The sequence below is a fragment of the Mauremys mutica genome, chromosome 1 (assembly GCF_020497125.1).
Source record: "Mauremys mutica isolate MM-2020 ecotype Southern chromosome 1, ASM2049712v1, whole genome shotgun sequence".
NCBI lineage: Eukaryota > Metazoa > Chordata > Testudines > Geoemydidae > Mauremys > Mauremys mutica.
The window spans coordinates 19,000,777-19,026,898 of NC_059072.1; the positions used below are offsets into that span (position 1 = coordinate 19,000,777).

Sequence of the window (26,122 nt, forward strand, 5' to 3'; positions counted from 1 at the left end):
GCCTTAAAGGGGAGCCAACTAATGATCGTGTTATATGCAATTTTGCGTTATGGCGGAGCGCATTGTTGCGAGGTTTGACTGTACTATTCAAGGTGATGTGGCCCATTAGCACCCTTGTAGTCATAGGACAAAAAGAGGGCTTAGTGAGGCTATGTCTACACTACAGCCTATATTGGCAAAACATATTCGCTCAGGTGAAAATTCCACCTTCTTGAGCGACATAAGTTACTTCGACATAAGCGCTCGTATACACAGCGCTATGTCTTCTGCCGTTTGTGAAGGTGGTTTTATTATGCCGATGGGAGAGCTCTGCAGATGTGCTACAGTGGCACAGGCTGCAGTGTCAGTACAACAGCGCCGCTGCCACGCTGCACATACAGACATGGCTTGAGTTACAGATTGTTGTAATAAGCCACAAATCCGGTGTCTTTATTAAGACCATGATTTTTAGTGTCTAGCTTATGAATTTAAGCTCCCAGGCTCAAAGGAAAGCTGCACAACACCTTCAAAGGACAAGTGTGGGAGATTAAATTCATAACTTTACTAGACACTAAAAATCATGGTCTTAATAAAGACACTGGATTTATGGCTTATTACAACAATCTGTAACCCATTAACCCCCCTTTTTGTCCTATGACTACAGGGATTTTAATGGCCCTCTTCACCTTGAATGGTCCCTTAGAATATATGCTAATTACTTATGCTTATCTCTCTGTTTGAGCTTGTATCTAGCTGTGACCCTCTCCTTTCCCAGACCTGAGGAAGAGCTCTGTGTAACTCAAAAGTTTGTCTCTCTCACCAACAGAAGTTGGTCCAATAAAATATATTACCTCACCCATGATCTCTCGCTTTTTATGCTAACCTCTATCAATTTAATTATTACCTCAACATCTCAAATCCCTCCATTCCTGCTTTATCTCGTTGGTTCACCTGTTACATCATGTCTGATATTTCTCTGGGTCAGTGACTGTCTTTATTGTTACGTTGTTTGTATAGAGCCGAGTACATTGGGGTCCTGATCCTTGATTGGGGTGAATAATAATGGTAATTAAAATACAGAATAATATTAATAATGTGGCCAGATTTTATAGCAGCAAGAAAAAAGATGTAGCAAATTTCTTCCGAAGTTTTGCCTTTTCCGTTTCCAATTTCTTCCAAAAATCTGATTCCTCAGAGACTTTTAAAAATATTTATTAACAGATTTTTACACATTAAAAATCAGTTGTGAAAGTGAATATAACCCAATTGAAAACCAAAATTTTTTTAAAAAAATTAAGTTTGAGGATAACAAAAATTGTATTCTGACTCCAGAAAGATATGCTGTCCGCTGCAGTTATCTCACCGGCAACCTCCATGGTGGTTGCGTATATTTATAACAGACACCAATGAGTCATATGTAAACATTTTGATTATAAAGATTTTCTTCATTTTCCCACAGACTTGCTGCTTTCAAACAGCTGTATCCCATTCCTGGGCTCAGCGGAGGGGTTTGATTTTCGGACCCTGCTGCTAGATGAGGAGAGGGGCCGGCTGCTAATCGGAGCTAAAGACCACATCTTTCTGCTCAGCTTGGTTGATTTAAACAAAAATGTAAAAAAGGTCAGTTTGTTTTCTATACAGTTCATCTGATAAGTTTGTTTTCAGCCCCTTTCCTGGCTTGTGTTTTTGTTTTTGTTTTTTCTGTCTTCACTGGCTAAATGGCAAATTCACTATGTGATACGTCCTCGTAACAGGACTTAATAATCTCACCTCCCATTGTTACATGGTTTGCTTTTAATCAACTGAGGTTGTCAGCGTGTGTGACCCCCTTGTAGCAATAAAGGAATGTAATAGGTCAGATACCTATAGGGGTTTTCCATTCCATGAAACCATAATATCAACAGTGGGCAAGGACCCCCCTCTCAAAGTATTTGTTTCTTCTCTCTTCTAGCGTAATGGAGACATTTGCAAGGAAAAAAAACAAAACAGTGAGGTCAGTTCTGTCCTTGCTTACTGATTTAATTGGGGTTATAGGTCTAACTAAAAGTAGAATATGGCCCATTAGTATGTTAGTCTGCTGTATTGTAAATGGCACTCAATATTTTGAAGGCAATTTAAATATTCATAACTGTATTCATAATCAGAATTATTTGGGTTACAAGGGACCTCTGTTGGGTGCTACTATACATAGCCCAAGCCCCTACCCTGGGTACAATTAATTTTGTTACTTCTAGACCATATCTAAGAGAAGGATGTCAGTTTAACCTTCAATATTTCCAGTGGGGAAGATGATTTGATGATTTTTGCACACACCTTTGTCCTCTAGAGTATAAAAACCAGGTGCTAACACAAAAACGCTAACTTTTTGATTGTCACATGTATGTTTCTGATTGAAGAAAGTTAAATCCTCAGCTGTATTTTATATTTTCTTTAAATATGACAGGAGGTTTTAAAAGGTAAATTCTGCTGTGGGCTATACCAGTATAACTCAGTCTGGAGTAACTTGACTGAAGACAATGGAGTTAACAGGTGTAACAGAGGAGAGGTCAGGCCCATCTGCGTGAAGGGAAAACGTGAGAGCGTTGTAAAAAAGAGTTTCCAATATCAAACTTCACAATCTGAATAGCTATTTCTTATTCTTTTATTCATATTTCCTTGTATGCTTTTCCAAATGATCATTTTCAGTCTTAGGGCTCACTAGTATCGTCAGAACTGTGATAATGTAAAAATGGCCCCCACCCATCTCTTAGGGATAGTTCTTATCCCAGGTTTTGGCAACTGGGCAGTGGAAAAGAGGGAAAATCACTTGTAAGGGAGGCAGATTTGTTTCTACAAATCCTTACTTTAGCTTAGGGTTTCTCAAACAGGGGCTGCTGCTTGTGTAGGGAAAGCCTCTGGCGGGCCAGGCCAGTGTGTTTACCTGCCCTGTCCTCAGGTCTGGCCGATCGCGGCTCCCACTGGCCGCAGTTTGCCACTGCAGGCCAATGGGGGCTGCTGGAAGCAGTGGCCAGTAAGTCCCTCAGCCTGCGTCACTTCCAGCAGCTCCCATTGGCCCGGAGCAGCAATCCATGGCCAGTGGGAGCCGCCATCGGCCGGCCCTGCACACAGGGTAGGTAAATACACTGGCCCGGCCCGCCAGGGGCTTTCCCTACACAAGCGGCGACCCCTGTTTGAGAAGCCCTGGTGTAAACTCACTTTATGATAGAACTCAAATTTACTTGTGATAAATCAAAATCAATAAGTGAATAACTGACCGATACTGTGATAATTTGAACTCAATAAAATGTGCAGATTTTAGTAGATTCTGACTTCAAAGGAGGCTGTGTGTGTAGATGTACCCCAGGATCAAACACAGTTTTCACTCACAATTTTGCTATGGAGTTTCCTTTAATTGTCTTGAGTTTTATCACAAGACAGCCACACAAGGTATATTTCAGCAGCTACATAAATGACTAAAGAACCTACTTATCCCATTAATTTCAATGGGAGGGGGCAGCACTTTTGTATACTGGACCTTTTTATTTAAATGCGTAAGTATGGATTTCCTTTTCAGTGCCTAATTTTAGGCACTCAAGTTAGACAATATTGGCATCTATGTATCAGTCAGTCTGTCTTATCTGTTTAGTGCTGGCATCCATAACCATAATATACTTACACAATGATAGGGGAGAGAGAGATTTCACGTAGCCTAAGCGTACTCTCCAGTACCAAATGCCAAAGGGTACTCTCCAGTAGCAAATAAGTGTCAGAATGTAGTGTTTGTCTGTGCTGTGTTTAGACTGACTGTGGTTTTGATTGGCTTTGTGCCACTCGGCTCAGCTCCAGCCCTTCCCTGTGTGAGGAAACCACACATGTTGGGACTACCAGCGTCTGAAGTGTGTCCTTTGTACTCTTTGGACTAAGAGTCTTCTGAAAAAAGTGTATTGTGCTATAGGTGTCCGTTAGGGATAGAAGCAACACATTAGGATATTAAATTTCTTCCTGCAAATGGTACAATTACAAATGACTTTGCAGAAGGATGAGGCAAGAATACTGTGCTTAGAGGTTTGAGACAGGCACAAGAGGTTTGCAATCAGAATGAAAGTTTGTGTAACTAATGCACAAGCTTTCACTCTTCAGGGGGGAAAAGAGTGCATGAACAATGTTTGAATTTTATAAACCTAGTGAATCTAGAGATGTGCATCTAGATCTAGAGAATAACAGGCTGTTACTCAGTTTTTGGGGGATTCAGAGGAGCAGTTATAACCCTGCATATCTAACTCTGAATATCCCTCTATTTACATTTAGAATGCTACTTTCTATATATTCACTTGCCAAAATTACATTGTAAAGTCTGTTCAGATAAGTTACAGTATTTCTGGAATAGTATTTAAAGAAGCCTCAAAAGCAGACCCTTCCCCCTTTTAAAAAAAACAAAACCTTTTTACAACTTTCTGTTACTGCATAGTTAGTTACATATGTTGGAAAGAGACAGAGCAGCTACTCACTATGAAATTCTTGATGAGGAGTATTATTTTAATACTTTTAAAAAAATATATAGCTTCTGTATTCTGTCATATCACAGTTTCATCACCAATTAACATATTTTTTTCCTTTCCTTCAAGGACATGGTTTCTTTAATTGTTGTAGCTTTTAATCAGCCTATTCTAGGTAATTGTGGAGGTGATTGACAACTCCCATCTATTACTGTGTCAATTGTGGTATGGTTGAAAAACCACCCCCTTTTCAGCACAGTACATGCAGTCACGATCGTCCTCTAGAATTTAAAAGGAATGAATACCATTAAAATTATAGATCAGTTAATTTAGGATTTTGTAGATATTACTGTAGAAATCTATAGCACTTAATAGAGTAGGATCAGCTTTCTATATCAGGGATAGAATTTACTATGAAATTACATAGGATCTACAAACCTCAAGAGGGTTTTCTGTTAAATTCCATAGGGCTTTTCCGTAAGAGAGCTCATAGGCATATGCCCTAATGTCTTCATCCAAAGAGCTTAAGACACTTGACAAATATTACAAACTGCTTATAAAGAAGAGACCCTGTAACTCTCTTCAAACAAATAATAACCGCAAAATCAGCATAGAAGTAGGCAGAAAAGAGCACTAATGGATGTTTGTTACAGCATGTCACTCCTAAATGAATAGTAGGTTGTAACCAATGGAGGGTGTAGTTTAAAAGGAAGGCATTAGAAAGGATTTTGAAGAGAGCATGCTCCTCACAATGATGAAGAGGTGAAAAGGAGTTTTGATAGGCATCCGACTGGCTGAGTTCCTGCTGAAACGATTACTTCTATACTGATGGGATTCATTTCATTTACTGTATTGTTAGAGCATCTAGAGCCTTGGCTTATTATTTTAAATTTAAATAAACTAATAAATAAAGTAAATAACTTCAGTCAACTGTACAAATGTTGGTGAAAAGGCTGCACAGGAATTCCCATATTCCTCTGCATCTTATGTACTTACAGCCCTCAGCAGTGTAAGCAGGGTTACATTTTAGCATGGTTATCACTGTGCGATCTATAGTGAGACCCACCCTTCTCTGCAGCAATAGGAATGCTATCAAGAGCTGACAAACTCCTGAAAAACTGCCAGCCTACAGGAGCTGTCAGTGCTAGAAAACACATCCACATATGGGCCAAACAGATAAACATGTCACATCCCCACTCTCTTCTTTGGAAGGAGTTATTTTGACCTGCCACAGTGTGCATGACATGAGGTCACAATTTGTTGTTGTCGAGGGCATCTTTAGCTTGCAGCTTGTTTTGTGGCAACACCATGTGAATGTTTGAGGGTTAGCATGTGGATTAAGAGTCTTGTGATTTATCTCTTTTCACTTTTGGACAGATCCCATCCTCCTGTAGTAAAACAAACACTTGATAAGGGCCACACATTCTCAGGCAAAACTTCTATTTAAATCAGTGGGAGTTTTCCGTAAATCTGGACTAAATTAATGGGAATTTTAGCATAGCAGTAATGTGGGATTGGGCCTGTATTAGGGCACTGAATTCTGGGGCTCATGCACACATGCAAGTGTGCCTGTTAAGGCCCTCAGACCAATTAGACTGGGAAATGTAGTTGCAGGTAAGATGTCCTACAGAAAATTGGATACAGGGCTTCCTACCTCTTATGCAGAGGAGCAGACAGTGGGGACCCAAAGTGAGGGAAGGGACTCTCTGCACCAGTCAGGATGTAAGACCTGAGAAGGAGCCACCTGCAAAGATCAGGAGCTACCTGGGGAGAAGCCTCAGCTGGGGTGGCCTGTGAAGTTCTAGAAGAAAGGACGGAACAGCTGTGAAGCTAAGACAAGCCCATGAGGGGCAGTGGGACTGTTTTCGCCTGTGTTTGGTTTTGGTCTGAATGTCTGTTAGTAAAGAAAGTCCTGAGAAGAGAACTGGAGTCAAGCTGTTGTTTGAAGCTTGCTGGCATCTTTCCCCACTGCTGGTGTATCTTTCTTTTCCTTTTGTAATGCTGCCATAAAATACAGTGCAAACATCCACTGCCATATTCATATGTCACTGCTTGGCTTTTGGTGTCATCTAATGAATAGTTGATATGCTTCCATCTGAAAAATCCTGCTCATCTTGGGCTTTGCTCAAGTTATGTGAGGGTGGGATTTGTATTCAAATGCAAGAGGTGAGACTAATGTGAAAAGGGGTGGTATTTTCCCTAGCAATCATGTTTTCCTCTTATGACAAACAGACTGTGGGGTAATTTCTTCTCTCATTTACAGTTACAGAGTAACTCCATTGAAGTTAATGAAGTCTTTCCAGTTTTGCTCTGGTGTAATTGAAATCAGCATCTGGTGCTTTTTAATTTTTCTTTCTAATTTTAATATGTGTAATGGATCCAGTGTAGTGTTTTGTTGTAATCAGAAATCAATTTACAGCTACACTTTAAAATGATACCTAATCTATGATCCATCTATGTATTTTTAATTTTGTATTCCTGGGAGGTTTTCTTTCATCCTTCCAGCAGATAACTTATTATCCTGCATTTATTAAGTATTTTTAATTTTTTCCTGTTAGTAAATTTAAGAAAATATTTGTAGAATTACTTAAAAGTAATAATAGGGTACATTCTCGATCAGAGCTACATAAGATAAAATCATGAAACTATAAAGTCAGCTTTGACCTTTGGATCTTCATTATATATACTTTCCAAGAAAAATAAATGATTAAAAGAAAATAAACACCCTTCTGAGTGGATGGATCATGTCTTTAATACATGTCAAGTATCAGAGGGGTAGCCGTGTTAGTCTGGTTCTGTAGAAGCAGCAAAGAATCCTGTGGCACCTTATAGACTAACAGACGTTTTGCAGCATGAGCTTTCGTGGGTGAATACCCACTTCTTCGGATGCAAGCAGTGGAAATTTCCAGGGGCAGGTGTGTATATATAAGCAAGCTAGAGATAACGAGGTTAGATCAATCAGGGAGGATGAGGCCCTGTTCCAGCAGCTGAGGTGTGAAAACCAAGGGAGGAGAAACTGGTTCTGTAATTGGCAAGCCATTCACAGTCTTTGTTTAGTCCTAAACTGATGGTGTTAAATTTGCAGATGAACTGGAGCTCAGCAGTTTCTCTTTGAAGTCTGGTCCTAAAGTTTTTTTGCTGTAGGATTGCCACCTTAAAATCTGCTATTGTGTGGCCAGGGAGGTTGAAGTGTTCTCCTACAGGTTTTTGTATATTGCCATTCCTAATGTCTGATTTGTGTCCATTTATCCTTTTCCTTAGAGACTGTCCAGTTTGGCCGATGTACATAGCAGAGGGGCATTGCTGGCATATGATGGCATATATTACATTGGTGGACGCGCAGGTGAATGAACCGGTGATGGTGTGGCTGATCTGGTTAGGTCCTGTGATGGTGTTGCTGGTGTAGATATGTGGGCAGAGTTGGCATCGAGGTTTGTTGCATGGGTTGGTTCCTGAGCTAGAGTTACTATGGTGCGGTGTGCAGTTGTTGGTGAGAATATGCTTCAGGTTGGCAGGTTGTCTGTGGGCGAGGACTGGCCTGCCACCCAAGGCCTGTGAAAGTGTGGGATCATTGTCCAGGATGGGTTGTAGATCCCTGATGATGCGTTGGAGGGGTTTGAGCTGGGGACTGTATGTGATGGCCAGGACTCCACTGGCCATCACATACAGTCCCCAGCTCAAACCCCTTCAACGCATCATCAGGGATCTACAACCCATCCTGGACAATGATCCCACACTTTCACAGGCCTTGGGTGGCAGGCCAGTCCTCGCCCACAGACAACCTGCCAACCTGAAGCATATTCTCACCAACAACTGCACACCGCACCATAGTAACTCTAGCTCAGGAACCAACCCATGCAACAAACCTCGATGCCAACTCTGCCCACATATCTACACCAGCAACACCATCACAGGACCTAACCAGATCAGCCACACCATCACCGGTTCATTCACCTGCGCGTCCACCAATGTAATATATGCCATCATATACCAGCAATGCCCCTCTGCTATGTACATCGGCCAAACTGGACAGTCTCTAAGGAAAAGGAAAAATGGACACAAATCAGACATTAGGAATGGCAATATACAAAAACCTGTAGGAGAACACTTCAACCTCCCTGGCCACACAATAGCAGATTTTAAGGTGGCCATCCTACAGCAAAAAAACTTTAGGACCAGACTTCAAAGAGAAACTGCTGAGCTCCAGTTCATCTGCAAATTTAACACCATCAGTTTAGGACTAAACAAAGACTGTGAATGGCTTGCCAATTACAGAACCAGTTTCTCCTCCCTTGGTTTTCACACCTCAGCTGCTGGAACAGGGCCTCATCCTCCCTGATTGATCTAACCTCGTTATCTCTAGCTTGCTTATATATACACACCTGCCCCTGGAAATTTCCACTGCTTGCATCCGAAGAAGTGGGTATTCACCCACGAAAGCTCATGCTGCAAAACGTCTGTTAGTCTATAAGGTGCCACAGGATTCTTTGCTGCGTCTTTAATACAGTTACATTCTTCACTTAAGTTAGGTAACCTACAATTTTCACAGATATTTAAGATATAGATGCTCTCCATGCAATTTATAAGCTATAATTGGTGGGATTTATGGAATGAAACTAATTATTCTAAATCCAGAAATAATAATTTCATAATACTTCTAGTGCAACCCCATAACAGATTTTAGCAGGGCATGCATGGTTGCATTTGTACATGTTCATTATCATGAAAATGGTTTTGTTAATGAGCTTCCCTTTGAGGAATTCCAGAACAAAACGGTTAGGTCAGTAAGAGATTACAACACTTACATTTTGCATTGAATGCATAAGCTGAAACGCATCTTGCAGAATAAAGTAAGTTTTGCTCTGACCTTGTCAGTCCAAGCCATCCATAGATTGGCTAGTCTGATTTTCTCTATAACATAGTGTGATGGGTTCCCCTTAGGGTGCCACCTGGAACTGGGGTACCATTGAGCCCCACTGACCCACCAGCCTGTGCTCCCTCTCACACTGTACTGCTGTGACAAGCTGCAAAGCCCTCTCCAGCCTGCACATTCACCAGCATACATACAGGTAGGGACAAACGCAGCTGTAGTTACATGCAGGCTCTCAGACCAGCCGCTGCATGAGACGGCTACAGCTAGGGCAACTACCAGCTCCTCAGGCACACACTCCCTCTGGAGTGTAAACCCACAATTATCCCATCTTGCATTGCACAAGGAATTGTACAGCGTAAGCTCATAACATTTGCCCCCTCCTTCAATGTGGAGAGGAATATGCAACAGCTTTTTGCCCCTGAGTTATGATTCCCACACACTGGTTTAGATAAAGCAAAAATAAGTTTATTAACTATAAAGATAGATTATAAGTGAAATAAAACAGATCAAAGCAGATTACCTAGTAAATAAACAAAAAAATGCAAACGCAACTTAATATACTAAATAGATTGGCTGTGAATAGCAGATCTTCACCCTAAGAGCTGATACAAGCAGGCTGCAGATTCTTAAGGGGCCAGCTGCACTTGCTTACAGCTTGGAATCCCCGGGTGTTCCATTCACTGGCTAAAAATCTCTTTAGCCTGGGACCATCACTTCCCCCAGTTCAGTCTTTGTTCCTCAGGTGTTTCCAGGTGTGTTGTGTAGGGGGAGTGAGGTACCATCACAAGGTCATTTCCCTCCTTTTATATCTTCTTCCCACTTGCTGGAAAGCTTTTTTGCTGTGACTTGGATCAAACAGTTCCCATGGTGTAGTTCAGGGTTTCTCAAACAGGGGTCGCTGCTTGTGTAAGGAAAGCCCCTGGCAGGCCGGGCCGCCAGGGGACCCCTGTTTGAGAAACCCTGGTGTAGTTCTATCTGAGAGGTTTCTGTTGTACACAGTTCCTGGGGTAATCCTTGTACTTGTGTGCATTTCCTCAATAAGCCATTAACATTGTTTGGCCTTTTTACTGTTGTACCCAAAATCTGCTTGTGGGTATTTTCAGCCTCACAACATGTTTCAGTAACACAAACACAGCCAATTTCATAACTTCACATACGACGATAGCAGATACAATACAACACAACGAGATATTAATGTCTAGCAGATCAAGACTTTTAGAATGATACCCCACAAGGCATACTTTGTGCAAAACATATCCTAATTACATGACAGTGGTGAATATTGGGGTGCCAGGGTGTCACACATAGGTCATAAAATTTTGTCCATTTACTTCTATGTTAAGCCCAATACATTTTGTTGACTAAAGCATATCTTCCAGAATAGGGTGACCAGATAGCAAGTGTCAAAAATCGGGACGGGGATAGTAGGTAATTGGCAACTATATAAGCAAAAGCCCCAAATATCAGGATTGTCCTTTATAAAATTGGGACATCTGGTCACCCTAGTCCAGCAAGGCATCCAGTCTTAAGTCTATAGCTAGGATCTTTGAAATGCTTATGCAGGTAAATAGTTTGGTGCACATGATTAGTCAATGGGACGTTTGACATAACTAAAGTTACTTATGAGGGCCAGTGTTAGCAGGAACAAGCCCTGGGGAACTATTGCGTGCAGTTTGATCACTTTAGAATTAAAAGAGTTTTGACTCTCTGATCATACTTTATAATTTATTATGTAATCTTGATGTGTTACATTTTAGAAATGGCACATTGAGGGAACATCTCATTTCTCACATGAAGAATAAACAAACATTCTATTAAATCCTTTGTGCATAATTGTAAACAGATTGTTAAGCTGCAGCACTTAAGATACCCTTCAGTGACAGATTTATGTCTTTAGACTGCTAAGCTCTGAGGCTGTCAAGTAGCTAGGATGTAAACCAAGTGACTCTTCTGTAGTCAGGATTGACTCCGTCCGTTTCCTCAGTCAGCATGGCAAGAAGCGTTCATGTCCCAGCCTGATCTGTCCATTTCGTACAACAAATGCTATCATGCCTTAGGCTTCAGTCCCGGAAAAGACTCTGCCCAGGAATTAGGGTCCATACACCTGAATCTCTTACCTTGTTTATGCTGTACCCCATTGAAACCTATGCCATCTTCCACGCAGTCACCCCAACATCTCACCCTGATGACCCTGCATCTTTCCCAGTACTTTCCCCCCAAACATTCTGGCACCATGCCCCTGGAACCAGCTGTACTGGCATGTCGGATTCAGACCATAAGACCTTGGTGCTTTCTGGAAGAGCAAATTAGAGCTCTAGTTCCTGAGATGACATTATAAGGCCTTATCTTTTCTTTAAGTAACTATTGCTGTAAAGGGTTAAAGTTTATGTAACTTAAATTTCCTTTATGAATAGTTTCTTACCACAAAGGTAATTGTTAATCAATGACTGTATTTTTACAGTAAGGAAAATACATATGGCCTGATTGCACATCCCTTATTCATATAGGAGTGAAATTAATTTCCTTGCAGAAGGCCAGCACATCCCATTTGTGGCTGGGAGGAGAACAAGAAGGGCTGGAATCCAAACAGGGGAGGTTGTTCTCAGTCCAGTTTTGCAGACTTGGGAGGTTGGGATGATTCAGAGAAACATTGCACATAAATCTGGAGCAAGATCTTGGGCTGTGTTAAGGCTGCTTTGGCACTTTCAAGCTGCCCTAATTGCATGGAATTGAACTGGTGTAGGGGACATGCCTTGGCAGAAGGGACATGGCTAGAATGTGCTTCACTCCAGCGATCCCCATCTGCAATAATGGTCCCTAGGGGCCTGTTACAAGATGACATGATTAGAGTAGCCATGAGGATTGGAGGAGTAAAAATGGTGCCAGAGAGACACTTAAGTCTCCAAGCTTTTTAATCTTGCTCTGAGTACAGCTCATCTACACCCCAACATCCAGAACGTTTGGATGCTTATCTGAACTGAACTCCAATTTTGAACCTTTTGAAGCTCACCATTAGTGGGTATAAATCGTATTGCCCTTTCTTCCATCTGAAATTGTACAGAGGAATATCTTTCGATTTAATTACCATGAATTCAACTCCTTAAATCCCTTTTTGGAAATAGTATATATTTTGGTGAAGGCATGTCTGTATTGAAAACAAGCCTTATGTAACGTCTGCTCTGTAATACAACAAATCTAGACTCTTACCACTGCGGTGTTAAGATTTGAACGAAGTGCAATCCAAGATGAACATTATGCTGTAAGAACCCAGGCTACTGGTAAATCACTTTTGGGCTCCTGAAGCATTAGATGTTTCCTAACTTGCATTCGGTCAAGGCCTTGCCATATTAAATTCTTTCTGCCCCCTTGCTTTCAATCAGAAAAAAAAATCCTAGCACTCAGGCCATCTTAAAATAATAAAAAACAGGAATATAGATCCCTGGTCAGCTCAGGGCAAATAAATCATGTTGGTTTTGGAAGTGTACTTTTCCCTCTCTTTCTCTCCCCTCCTTTGAACTTATCAAAAGTTTGTATTTCTTAAGCTGATGGATTCATACATATATTTGACAGTGCCCTATTTTGATTGCTTAATTGAAATAAATGGGCCAGCTCCTCAGCTGGTATAAATCAATGTAACTCCATTGCCATAAATGGAGTTATGCCAATTTATGCCACCTAATGATCTGGGCCAATATTTCCAAAAATACTAACTTCCATATGTCAGGATTCTAAGTGTATATGAAAGAAAAGAGACCTATTAAAAATGGCATGTAATTCTGCTCTATGCATGTATGTCATTTTCTACATATATATGCTTTACTATTTCAGTTCCTGCTGATGGGTCGGATTATTAAATTATGTGCTATACATTTCTGACAAATGCCCTTTTTGTTCTAAAGATTTCCCTAAAGCTATGTTTAGTTTTTCAAACAAAACCCCTTTTCATTTTAAAATTGGCAGACACAGCTAAATATATATTTGCCAAAATACAGATTTGCCAAATCTGTAGCCACTGGGCTAAATTCACTTTTAGTGTAATTCCATAGATTGTATTCATTTTACTTTCAGGCTGAATTTGGTCTGTCCTATCCTTGAGAACCAGACACAGCTCATCATGTTAAAAAATGCATATGAACTATTAAAACAGGTAAAGGGTCTTAAAGGTTACCTTAAAATGGGGAAAATAAAATGAAGAAATGAACAAATGGCAGGCCACATTGTATTTAAAGTCTGTATAGTCATTATGATAGTCTTAAAGGCATACATATTCATATCTCAGTTCTTTAACTATGCATAAGGTTACTTGACCTGTTCTTTGCAATGAAATACTTCAAGCAAAATCACAAGAAAAAGTAAAATGCTGCAAAATCTCTGGTCCTAACACACCTTTAAATGTATTACAGATTTACTGGCCTGCAGCAAAAGAGAAGGTGGAAGTATGCAAACTAGCTGGGAAAGATGTCCAGGTAAATACAGAACATTTTTTTCTTTATTGGTGCTGGTAACACTGTATAGCTATATATTTATTTCTAAATGTGTTAGATTTGATTATTAAGCAGCTGTTGAAAAAAGGCTGGTAAATACTCATACTGTTGTATTCTAATTTAATGCACAAAAGACACACCATTGATAGTTTAGCCTTTTTCTTTAAAAAAGTTCATGCAACTGTTATTGAAATCACTAACTTAAAAGAGTAGTTTCATCTCTGTTTCAAATGCTGATGTTTCAAGGAGAATGTGGAACAATACTGAGTAGGAGAGGTGCTTAGCCATCAGTATACATGCAAAATTCGGTGTACACTCAAAATTCAGTCACAGATCGTATTGAGAAGTGAATCAACTCCATTATGAAATGTATCCTGTGATACTCATTATGAGCCTGATCCAAAGCCACTAAAAGTTCTTGTGACCATCAAAAAGTCCCTTCCCCTTGGGAATCTACTGAACACAGCTTTACTGCAATTCACTAACAAAGCATCCGACTTGTACATTTACAAATTAACTCAATTCATAGACAGCTGCAATTATCACCAGTGTAAAACACCAGTCTCATGGTTTCATAAGCTCTTCTCCAGTGCCATGATCCCCTTTCCTATAAGAACATGCATCATTCTGCATAATAAAAAGGCATCCCCCATCCCTCTTCTGCACAGTGAAGAGAAACCAGATTCCCTCATGAAAGACAAGAAGCGCCATAAAGAATGTGACGCCTGCCCCCCTCATACGTGTGAAGTTTCTTCCCCTCTCTTCCCACTAACCCAGTGGCCTTCACTGGGCATGTTTGGTTAAGGGATAGGCCCAAGCTAAAACCCTGGATTGAAATACACTTTATGAGGAGGTTCCATTTGGCATCCTAACATAATGGCTGTCCCTTATCTCTATAATACAGCAGGTCTGAACAACACCTCCTCTGAGCTCTGGGAAATCACTGATCCTGATCTGTACACAAACTTTGTGATTTGACCAATCTCTGTGCTTTTGTAAAAGAGAGGCAGCTGGAGGGAAGAATATTGTTTTTTGTGACATCTTGTAGGTGTCACCTACTACATTCCCTCTTCAGCTTTCTTCCAGCCTCACAGGTTAGACAGCAGATATTAATCTGGAAATAAGTGGCCGAACAGCTTTGTTGTATGCTTCTTTTTCCTAGTTAGGGCAAGGCTGTTGCTTGACCTTTACCCCTGCTCCATTCCATAACCTTGCAATGGACAGCCACAATCTAGTTAATTGCACTGCTGAACAGCAAGGACCAGGACTGTCTAGGGACTACCCTGGTGCTAAGTAGCCCAAAGGTGTCATGGACCTTGTGATGACTTGTGTGCATGTGTGTTCCCTTCCTGATTACTGCTTCCTTCTCTCTGTTCCTGTTCCTCTTTGCTATAGTTGCTGGTTCTGTGTGTATGTGCACATACCATTGGACGTGTGCAGTTAGTCAGGGACAACTGCTATATACCTGCCATTTGGACTGTTATGATGTTTTGTTCAGACTGTTGCTGATTTAACTGGTTCATGGTTGTTACAGGTTTTGATTGACAACCTTCCTGTGTGTCTTGCTTAAATTTCCTTGTGTTTTGGGATTGCTGATTAGGGTGCATCAGAGCACAACAGACTTGCCCCAGTCCTTGCTGGCCAATGCAAGGAGGGTATATACATAATGCATCCTTTGACAGTTTATTGCAGCCCTGAGGACTGCCACAGTTATGGAGGGGCCCCGCCTCCATTCCCACAATTAACCTTTGGCTGTTAATGCTTGCACTGAGTCTTTAATTGGAAGAAATGACAGGGGAACCAACGGGCCAGCCAAACGTGGGGCCCACCACATTTTGGAAACGGTTGCCAACTTTCCCATTTCCAGACAATTGTTAAGACTGGAGCTTTATTACAACAAAGACTGGTACAGAAAGAACTCCTCAAAACTAGACTTTCACCATGTACTTTGTCATTCTTCATGGCTTTATACCAGTATAACAAGAATGTAATCAGTATAACATGTACGTCATTGCCTGATGGATGAACTGTACAGTAGTTGGCCAGTGCTAATGCTTTACTTGCTGCAACTTTTTAAAAATAACGTTAGCTATTGCTTAATGAAAGGTAGATGTGAGAGCAAAAATAAATAAGTCACCAAATATGAGTCTTGTTATGTGCATGGTTGCAAAGGATTAACTTTTCTTCCATTTTTCCCAACAGACAGAATGTGCAAATTTTATCAGGGTTCTTCAACCCTACAACCGGACCCATGTTTATGTCTGTGGCACAGGAGCCTTCCACCCTATCTGTGGCTACATTGAGCTTGGAATACACAAAGAGGTAATTTAATCCCTCCACCAATGGTGCATGACAAGAAATGGCTCTAACCTCGCTTAGCATCCATCATTTATTTTAAAACAGAGTGAGTGATGTAAAAAATGAACTGACAGCAGTTTGTATAAATAGCAGGGTTATGGTGCATTTTACAGGTCATGTAAGAACTCATGTTCTCACATTTGATGTGTGCATATTGCACTTGAACAAAGCTTTTTGCCCGATAGGAATTAATATACAAAGGTCTTCAGAGTGACACTTTCAATGATTAATTATGTGAAGAGCACATTTAACCCAGATGTCTTGTTTTCTAGCAAATCCTTTTCCTGCTTATTTATTCCTATTTCTCTTTCCTTGCTTTCTGGTCAGCATTGCAACACTCTGCTTCTACCAGGGAAAGTAGCAGCTTCTAAATCCACTATCGCTATCACTCCATGGGCCAGCTACCTCTGGGAATGGAAGTGCCCTGGTGCTTTGGGACTGTCTAAACCACTATGTATTGCTTAGTCCATTCACCATTTTGGGTGAAAACTTTCAGTCCCCAGGCCTGGCCTTAGACCCATCCATTCCCAGTGGAAATAACACATTTTCCAATGCACAGGGGAGCTGTGAATTGAAAAGGAAGCAGAAGGGGGAACTGTGTGGTGGCTCTTTGCTCATGAGGGAAGGAAAGTTATGGGGATGAAGATGACAGGACTGATTGTCTGCCACTCATGATCAAAATGACAGTTGGGGAGAGCAACAGGCCTGTCTACAGTGGGGGGGATCGATCTAAGATACGCAACTTCAGCTACGAGAATAGCGTAGTTTAAGTTGACATATCTTAGACTGACTTAGAATCACTTCACGTCCTCGCGGCACAGAATCGATGGCTGCCGCTCCCCCGTCGACTTTGCTTCTGCCTCTTGCCGAGCTGAAGTTCAGAAGTCAACAGGAGAGCAATCGGGAATCGATTTATCGCATCTACACTACATGCGATAAATCGATCCCCGATAGATCGATCACTACCCGCCGATCCGGTGGGTAGTGTAGACGTACCCTTAGATTCCTCCTCCAAATCTGTTATCAGTCAATGCTGAGCAGCCTCCTCACCCTCCCCATGTCCTTAGAACACACAGCAGAGTCCTTTCACATGCGTATTGCTCCTGGATATGATTTCATCCTGAAGGACTTGTCATTTGAACCCATGATTCCCAAAATCTAACATAATATTGGCTTGCTCTGTAAAATATAATGTAAGCAATAGTGTGCCAAAGCATGTGGTAACACCAGCTACCTGCAATTCTTTTGAGGCACAGCGCCAAGGCTAGATATTTCCTGCCAGGTAAGAGGTGCAAGGATTCCTATAAAACTTTTAAAAACAAGGGAGCTGAAAAGAGGGTTTAGGGACCTGAGGCAAACTCACAGCCCAAGGGGAGGGAAACTAAACCACTTTTGCAAGCCCTTGATCCTGGCATGCTCTGGAGCCTGGAGAGACTAGTCCTGTGACCTGTCTACAAGCAGTCTCCTAGTTCTGCCTTTGGGCCGTAGTGCTGCCTGGAACCCAGCCCTGCCCCGACATGCCCCTTCTGCTGGCATGCATCCTATGCCAGGGCTTGCGAGGAGGTTCTCAGAAAGCTGTCTTCATCAGTACCTGCACTGAGGGAATCCGCCCGCAGCTGAAATGGGACTTATAGAGCCTCTTTATGTCATTCCAGCCCTTTACCTAGTGTAAAGGCACCAGAGCAGTATCTGCTAGGGATGGAGCAGGAGGATTTAAGGAGCTTTTCCCTCCTCTCCTTGCACAGGGCACAGACAAACTATCGGTCTATGTGGACAAGCTCGGTTCAGACTGATTCCAACACTTTTGCCTTCACAAGCTCTAACCCCCAGCTCCACCACCCTGCAAAATTGTCCCCGCCCATGTGTCTGTACATGCCGCACCCTGTGCATTGGTATAACAGGCCCACGCTCTCCCTAGTGACAACAGTGGCAATGTGCCAAATTCACACTACAGGGTATAATCCAGTCACTAACTGATGGGGCTGGAAGAAATTTCCCGTATGAACAGACTATTCCATAGTTGTTCATTATAGGGATTTATTTCCCCCTTCCCCTAAAGCAGCTGGTACTGGGCAAGGTAGGAAATAGGCCATTTGACTGGACCGACGACTAGCCTGATCCATTAGGACAAGTCCAATGTTCCTATGTGTTTGAGGGTGCAAGAGGGCTACGTTTTTCATGGGTTGAAATAATTCACTTTTTTCAAAGGTCTCTTACCTAAGATTCAAAAGAGAAATTAGCACATTTTAGTGCTTCTGAAATAAATAAAATAAAAGAAAAGAAAAGAAATAAAAGAAAAGCAGCACTTTTGCTTCTTTTGTCACAGCCGTTGGAACAGAATTCTTGGACTGGCTATGCAACTTTTCTCCCTCATCTTCCCCTCTCCTCCCACTTCTCCTGCTCGCCCTCTGCATCCCGAAGGAGTGTTCATTTCTCCCATTACCACTCAAAGCCTCACATGATAGTACCTCTTGCCTGCAGCCTTGTTTAATCAAGTGCAATGTAGCGGTGAACGGCATGAGGCACTCATTCCCTTTCCTCCTGCAGCGCTTATCTAACAGGCTAAATCCACTGCCTCCGCACTGTCTCACTTAACTTCTGAGAAGTGAGAGGCTAGGGGCCAGATGCTGCTAGCCCTTACTCTCTCTGCAAATCCATTGATACGGCTGTGGTTGCATGGGTCTTGTACTGAAGGTGGAATTTTGTCCCCTGAGACTTGGAACTGAATTCAGGTTTCTTGCATGGTAACACGGCACTGCAATTGACCCAGATCCTTTCTTGTTTTTTAAAAGTCTAGATTATAATTATGTGTGTTTTGTTTGATCAAACTCAGTCCAACCCTGTTGGACTCTAGGCACTAATCTGCTGTTGGGAAAGCAAAGGCTCCAGATATTCTTCCTTTCTGTAATGAGCCTTTGAAATCTGCCAGTGTACTGACAACCTTGGAAACCTGCCAGTGTGTCTGCCAACCTTCTGCCATCTGATGCCAGTGCTCTGGAAACAGATGAGTCAGAACAGGTCAGGTGACTTTAAGCCACAGCACATACTGTTTTGGAAACAGTATAAAATCTGCCAAGGCGTCACACAGTTGAATTTAAGGAGATTAAAATCCCAATCTTCTTACAATTGAAGTCAAAGCCAAAACTTCTGCCTGCCTGCCAGGTGAAGAGGACTGGGCCTAATTTGTGCCTTTTGCCACAGCCTTCAAAACAGTGTTAAAAGTTTTGGCCGGGTTGTGTGTTAATCACCTATGCTCTGTACTGGTTACCTGTTGATTTCTGAGTGAAGTTTGAGCTATTTGGTTTTGATGTATAAAACTCTAAATGACTTGGGTCCTGTTTAACTTAGAGACAACCTGTCCATATTTGATACTGCTGTAGTTGTGATCCTCTGAGGGGCTCATACTAAAAACCACCTTGTTGAAATGGGAGTGGGATGGGAGCAGGTCAGTGATCTTTAGCCTTAGAATTCATTTTCCCCATCAGTATGCCTCAACTTACATTGGTGACCCTCTGAGAACATGGCAATGTTTACCTGTGTCCCAAGTGGCATTATTTGAGGGAATGAGGTGAATGGATGGGGTGGAATATATCCCAGTACTGGGAAGGATTTGATTCTTTGCAGGGAGCTTAGTTATTAAATATTCCGCATACATGGTTTGCGTTGCTGTGGTTTTACATTTTGTCATGAACCTAGAGAATTTATGGATGGACATAACAGGAAAAATAAAAATGTCAGCCCTCTGGTCACCTAAATGAAAATTTAGGACATGTCTACACTACAAAATTATGCTGATCTCAGTTACATTGGCATACAGTCACCACAGTTATTACATCGCTTGTGCATGTGTACACTTTGCTCCTTGTGTCAGCGGAGCGCGTCCTCACCAGGAGTGCTTGTATCAGTGCAGAGAGCAGTGCACCATGGGTAGGAATCCCACTGTGCAACTTGCCATCAACCAGCACAGGGTGTTTTGGGAAGTTTTTGCAATGCCTGATGAGGTCGAAACAAGTCACGCAGTGGTGACTGGGAGGCTGGGAGGTCAACTTCCCATAATGAAGTGTTCTCCATCCCATAATATTTCACATCTTCTTTTCAAAACCCACACATCCCTCCTTGCTACCCACCATCTGTGACAGAAGCATGGAGTCTGCACAGCGCTGCACTATTGTCATGAGTGTTGCAAGCATAGAGGGCATGGTGCTGTAGTGTTTGCAGACCTGCCAGAGGAGCTGTGGAGAACGTGATGATTCCTTGGAGGTAGGGGCGGCTCCAGGCACCAGCACGCCAAGTGCGTGCCTGGGGCGGCAAGCCACGGGGGGCGCTCTGCCAGTCGCCGCGAGGGCGGCAGGCAGGCTGCCTTCGACGGCACGCCTGCGGAGGGTCCACTGGTCCCGCGGCTTTGGCGGATCTCCCACAGTCATGCTGTCAAATCCGCGGGACTGGGGACCTCCTGCAGGCAAGCCTCCGAAGGCAGCCTTCCTGCCATGCTTGAGACGGCAAAATACCTAGAGCCGCCCCTGCTTGGAGGCTAGATTGCTGTGGGGCATAGAAAGAACCAATTCCAGGTTGTTGGTGGCATTCACGGAGCAGCCAGAGATGGCGGTGCACCAGTTCTGGGCCTGAGAAACAAGCATTGACTGGTGGGATTGCATTGTCATGCAGATTTGGCATGATGAGACATGGCTGCAGAGATTTTGGATGCATAAAGCCACAAAGTGTGCTGAACTTGCCCCAGCCCTCCAGTGCAGAGACACCAAAATAAGAGCTGCACTGACAGTTGAGAAGCAAGTGGTGATTCACACTGTGGAAACTTGCAATGACAGATTGCTACCTGTCAGTCAGGAATCAATTTGGAGTTGGGAAATCCACCGTAAGGGCCATTGTCATGCTAGTGTGCAGGGCTATTAATTGCCTTCTGCTATGCAGGACTGTGACTCTGGGGAATGTGGAGGGCATAGTGGCTGGTTTTGCAGCAACAGAGTTCCTGAATTGTGGTGTGGCAAGAGATGGCACGTGTATCCCTATTTTACTATCGGATCACTTTGCCACAGAGTACATCCACAAAAAGGGCTACTTTTCTATAGTAATGCAAGCTCTTGTAAATCACTGGTGATGCTTTACTGACGTCAGTGTGGGCTCTTCAGGGAAGGTACATGATGCTCGCATCTTTACGAAGACGGAACTGTTCAAAAGACTGCAAGCAGGGTCTTTCTTTCCCAACTGGCAGATTACCCCTATTGCTCCCATGGGTCATGAAGCTATACACTGGCCACCGCGACAGCATCAGGCTCAGCAGGTGCAGAATGGCAGCTGAATGTGCCTTTGGTCGTTTGAAGGATCACTAGCGTTGTTTACTTACAAGATTGGACCTAAGTGAGAAAAATATCCCAATGGTTATAGCAGCCTGCTATGTCTTGCATAATATCTGTGAAGTAAAAGGAGAAAGGTTTCCTCTGGGGTGGAGGTCGAGTAGCTGTCTTCTGAATTTGAACATTCAGATACAATACAGGGCTACACGGCGCAGGGAGGCTTTGAAAGATCATTATAATAGTGAGCCAGAGTAGTAAGTGTTGCTATAGTGTATTCTACCTGGCCTTGCTCTTTTGCAGGCTGATATGAGTCTTGTAGTGATTAGAACGTTGTCAATACACCTATTAATATTGTCCATGAATGGTGTTACAGGTTCTGAGACAGTGAAGTAACAGGAAAGAGGTGGGTGTCAGATCTGCTCAGCACCAGCCAGCATATGTTGTGAACTAATAAAGATGAATTTTATTCCAAAAAATAGAATTTTATTCTGTAACATGAACCAGGCAATTAAAAAAAACCCATCTAAAACGTAATACATTAAGGGATCAGAATTTATGAAGGGGAAAGAACACTCCATTTCAGGTACACATACACCAACCATGGTGTAGCCCTTCTCCAGTATCCCCCAAGTAATCTGCTTCTAGATGTCCACGTTTCTGTGGCTAGATTGGCGCTGTGCCTGCACAACTTCTTCTCCCCATAGGAGATTGAATACTGTTACTTCATTTACTCCAGGTAGGAACACGTCTGCACCATGTAGCCAGCCTGGTCAGCTGGGCAGCTGCACACAACTGTGGAGAGCTGGTAGGTGTGCTCTCCAGGCCAGGCATCCAGGAAAAGGAATTACAAAAATTCACAGGGCTTTAAAGAGAAGGGGCAGTTTTCTGTCTCCCGGACCCCCTGGGCAGTGGAGTTCACAATGGTGACCAGAGTGGTCAGTGTGGGACAGGTCCTGGAGACAATAATAGTCAATTTAAGTAACACGGTGTCTTCACTGACACTGTGTGTATGTCTACACAGCAACTAGATACCTGTGGCTGGCCCATACCAATCAACGTGGGCTTCCAGGGTTCGGGCTGCGGGGCTGTTTCACTGCAGTGTAGACTTTCAGGCTCAGGCTGCAGCCCAAGCTCTAGGACTTTCCTACCTTTCAGGATCCTAGACTTGGCCTCTAAGCTAAGCTCAGAAGTCTACAAAGCAATGAAACATCTCCTTAGCCCAAGCCCCACAAACCAAAGTCACCTGGCATGGGCTAGCTGTGGGTTTTTCTTTGCTGTGTAGACATACCTTGTGTTCACCTAAATACATCGACTAGGACTCTCCGCTGCTTGGAGAGGTGGTGTTTGCTATTAAGTTGGCATAGTAGGGCACTTACATCGATGGGAGCCAAATTTAAGTGAAGACACATCCACACTAGGTCAACATAAGCTGCCTTGTATTGATCTAACGATGTAGTGTAGCTTATTGGTGGATTTAACTTGTTAAGGAGTCCTATTGTACATGACCCTTTGTGGCTGTGTAAGTAGCCTGCCCTCCATACCCCAAGACAGGGTGGAATGATTTAACACAAAGTGATTTAAACCATTCATTGAAGGCACTTGATTTTTATTTTATTATATTAATAATTGATTTAAATCAAGTTGAAACTTTGTAAAACTAATTAGAAAAATTGTGCTATTGCAATTTTAAATTAAAATGTATGAAGAGCTAAACTATAAATGCAAGAGGGGTTTTTAAATGCCACTACTAGTAGGGTATCTCATTGCAGTTACACAAAACTGCTCCAGGCAAAAAAGAAAATATGGAAAATTAAGGCCCTGGTCCAACAAATACTTTAGCAGTTGCATAATTTTACTCACACAAATAGTCAAATTGACTTCAATGAGAGTACTCACATGCATTAAGTTAAGCATTCATGTGAGCGTTTACAGCATCACAGGCTAAAATTGGTATTTTTATTGAAACTTTTCTCTTAGTGGCATAACATCTTTGTCACTTTAACACTGAAGAGATTTTGTTTTAACAATGAAAAACTAAGGAAAAAAATGTAGACCTTCAATACATTAACAAAGGTGGGGTTTTTTCATACATATGGTCCAAAAATAGGAGCCTAAAGTTTGCTTTAAGCCCTGTGACAAAGCAGGATTCACCACCATGGCGCCTCCTGCTGGCCGTCCTGTGAATTAGCTCTCGGCCCTTCCAGTCCGCCTTCAGTTAGTGGTGTCAGGCCTGCCATCACTGCTGTCTCCACTCTTTGGACCTGCATCGTTCCCTGGACCATGGCATCCTCTTCTGGGTACGGCCCTCTGGCTGTGCCCCCATTCTGGTATCTCCCTGCTCCCGGGGAAGCGGATGTCTCTATTCCCGCTACTTGCCTCGCTGGCCAACTGGAGTCCAGCCCCTCGCCTCAGGGACAAACTGCAGTCTGGATAGCGGCAACTCTCCTCATTGACAAGTGGAGGGACCCAGGCCCACCCATTACTCTGAGTCCCAACCCAGGGACCCTATAGCTGGCAGTGACCTACTGCCCTCCGACCTGCTGCATATTTTCCCTGGGTCATTTCCCCTGTAGCCCTAGCATCCTCTCAGCCCTTGGAGCAAGGCCTCAGCCTGGCAGTGGTCAGCCAGCAGCTCACACATTCACTCTGCTGCCCCTGCCCAGCACTGCTCTAGCTATGCCACTTCTTCAGGCAGCCAGTCCTCCTCCCTTGCCTTCCAAGGAGAGAGTGCCTTCTGCGCTGCTGAACAGCCCTTTATATATGGCCCTCGCTGGCTCTGATCAGTTGCTCCAGCAAGCCTTCCCCCTATTGGTGGGATCAATAAGCCCTTTCCTGATTAATGGATTCTGCGCAGCCTCCCTGGTGCTGTCTTTAACACCTTCTCCCTGTGTGGGGCAGCCGACCCACCACAAGCCCATCTTTATATACATAAGAGTAGAATTTTCAAAAGCAGCTAAGTAATTCAAAAGCACAGGGTCCCACTGACTTCAGATTGTAAACCATGTTGGAAGAGCGTAATATGGTTGAACCATTTCAGCTTTCTTGACTTCTGGCAGTTCAATGTAATGGAATATAGTGGTGATTGCAAATACAGCCCAGACTATTTGCTTATCAATTTTGTGTTTCAATTTGTGCTGTTCTTACAATAAGGATATTAGGGTGTTTCCCCCACAGGAAAGCTATACCAATGGAAACTAAAGTGTTAATTTAAACCATTCTGATTATAGTGATATAAGTCCCTATGTGGATACTCTTATATCGGTATGAGTGCCTTTTTGTTTTGTTTTTTCTGTTTAGCTTATGTTGCTTTGTAAGGGGTTTAAACTAACCTAGGAAAGCCACCCTTACTCCAGAATAAGTGTGTTCACCCTGCAAGTTATATTAGTATAACAGTAGTTGTTAATTTTTTTAAAATCCATTATTTTTTTTAAATCATGATTTTCTCCATCCTGCTTTATGCCTTGTGCCATTGCCCAGCTCCTAGCCACTATGCAGATGGTGATTGGAGCCAGTGAGCCATGCTAGCAGCCCCAGCATGAACAGCTTCCTTAAAGATGGCAAGGGGAGAGCACATGCTGCACTCATGTAAAGAGTGGCTGAGCTGTGTCTGCAGTGAGCACTGTTCAGGAGCCCTGAGAGAAATCCACGTGGAGATAGTCAGAATCCCTCCCATTTGTGCACAGTCTCTCAGTATTCTCTCCCCAACAAAGGCTTATGCCTTTAAGGCACATCCAGCCTTTAATCTGGACGGATGGAATTGAACAATACATCTATTTTCAGATCAGTTTATTTTTATTAGATTCATTGCTATTAAATGACTGCGATGCATTAAAATGATGAATGTAAAAGCCAGATACAAAGCAGATCTATAAAACTACAGACAGAAAGGCCAGATGCGTGAGAGATATACAGTCCAATACACCGTTACTTCATATATGAGAAGAGCAATATGTCTGAGACTTAGTCTCTCTCTGCATTGACCCCTGGTTAATGAATTTGCATTTATTCTCAGGAAACAGTATTCAGACTGGACACTCAGAACCTGGAGCCTGGCAGGTTGAAATGTCCTTTTGATCCTCATCAGCCGTTTGCTTCAGTAATGACAGGTAAGGTGTCAACATCACGGATGTTTCTTCCTTGCATGTTCATCACAATCTTATTTAATTAAAAACAACAGGGCCAGATCCTCAGCTCCATTGTCTTTTATGATGCTGTGCCAATTTTCAGTAGCTCATGACCTGGCCCAACAGTGTCCTTCACTTTGAATATGCTTAACCCCACCCCCAAAGAATGCAATAAAGCTAAAGGGGAAATATGAGAGCCATTAAATGGAAAAGCTGCCAGTTTAGAAACAAGGTGATGTCATCTTTACCCAGTCATTTCTGCTTAAAAAAAATCTGTATACAGTATTTCATATGATTCAGGGGTTCTGTGGCAATTATCAATATTGTCAGCCCTTTGAAGTCTGTTGACATACATGAAGTCATCTGCATAAATCCATTTTGAGGTTTCTAATTATTTTAGTAGCCACATCAGAGGCCTGTACTTCCATGCTGTGTGGTCTGACATTTGGTGTCATGGAATGTCAGTCTGACCTCTGAATTTCAAACCACTGTAAGAGAGCTACTTTTGTCATGGTTT

The 26,122-nt window shown here is 42.6% G+C and overlaps 1 protein-coding gene across 1 annotated transcript in view; it reads left to right on the plus strand.

Annotated features, from left to right (window-relative positions):
- The window catches only part of SEMA3D (semaphorin 3D), a 192,114-nt gene that overhangs the window by 80,951 nt on the left and 85,041 nt on the right, over positions 1-26,122 (plus strand). Inside the window, exons 4-7 of the mRNA XM_045002540.1 lie at positions 1,439-1,599; positions 13,731-13,793; positions 16,014-16,133; positions 25,494-25,587. Coding sequence (XP_044858475.1) covers positions 1,439-1,599; positions 13,731-13,793; positions 16,014-16,133; positions 25,494-25,587 — 438 coding nt within the window. The remainder of the gene's footprint in view (positions 1-1,438; positions 1,600-13,730; positions 13,794-16,013; positions 16,134-25,493; positions 25,588-26,122) is intronic.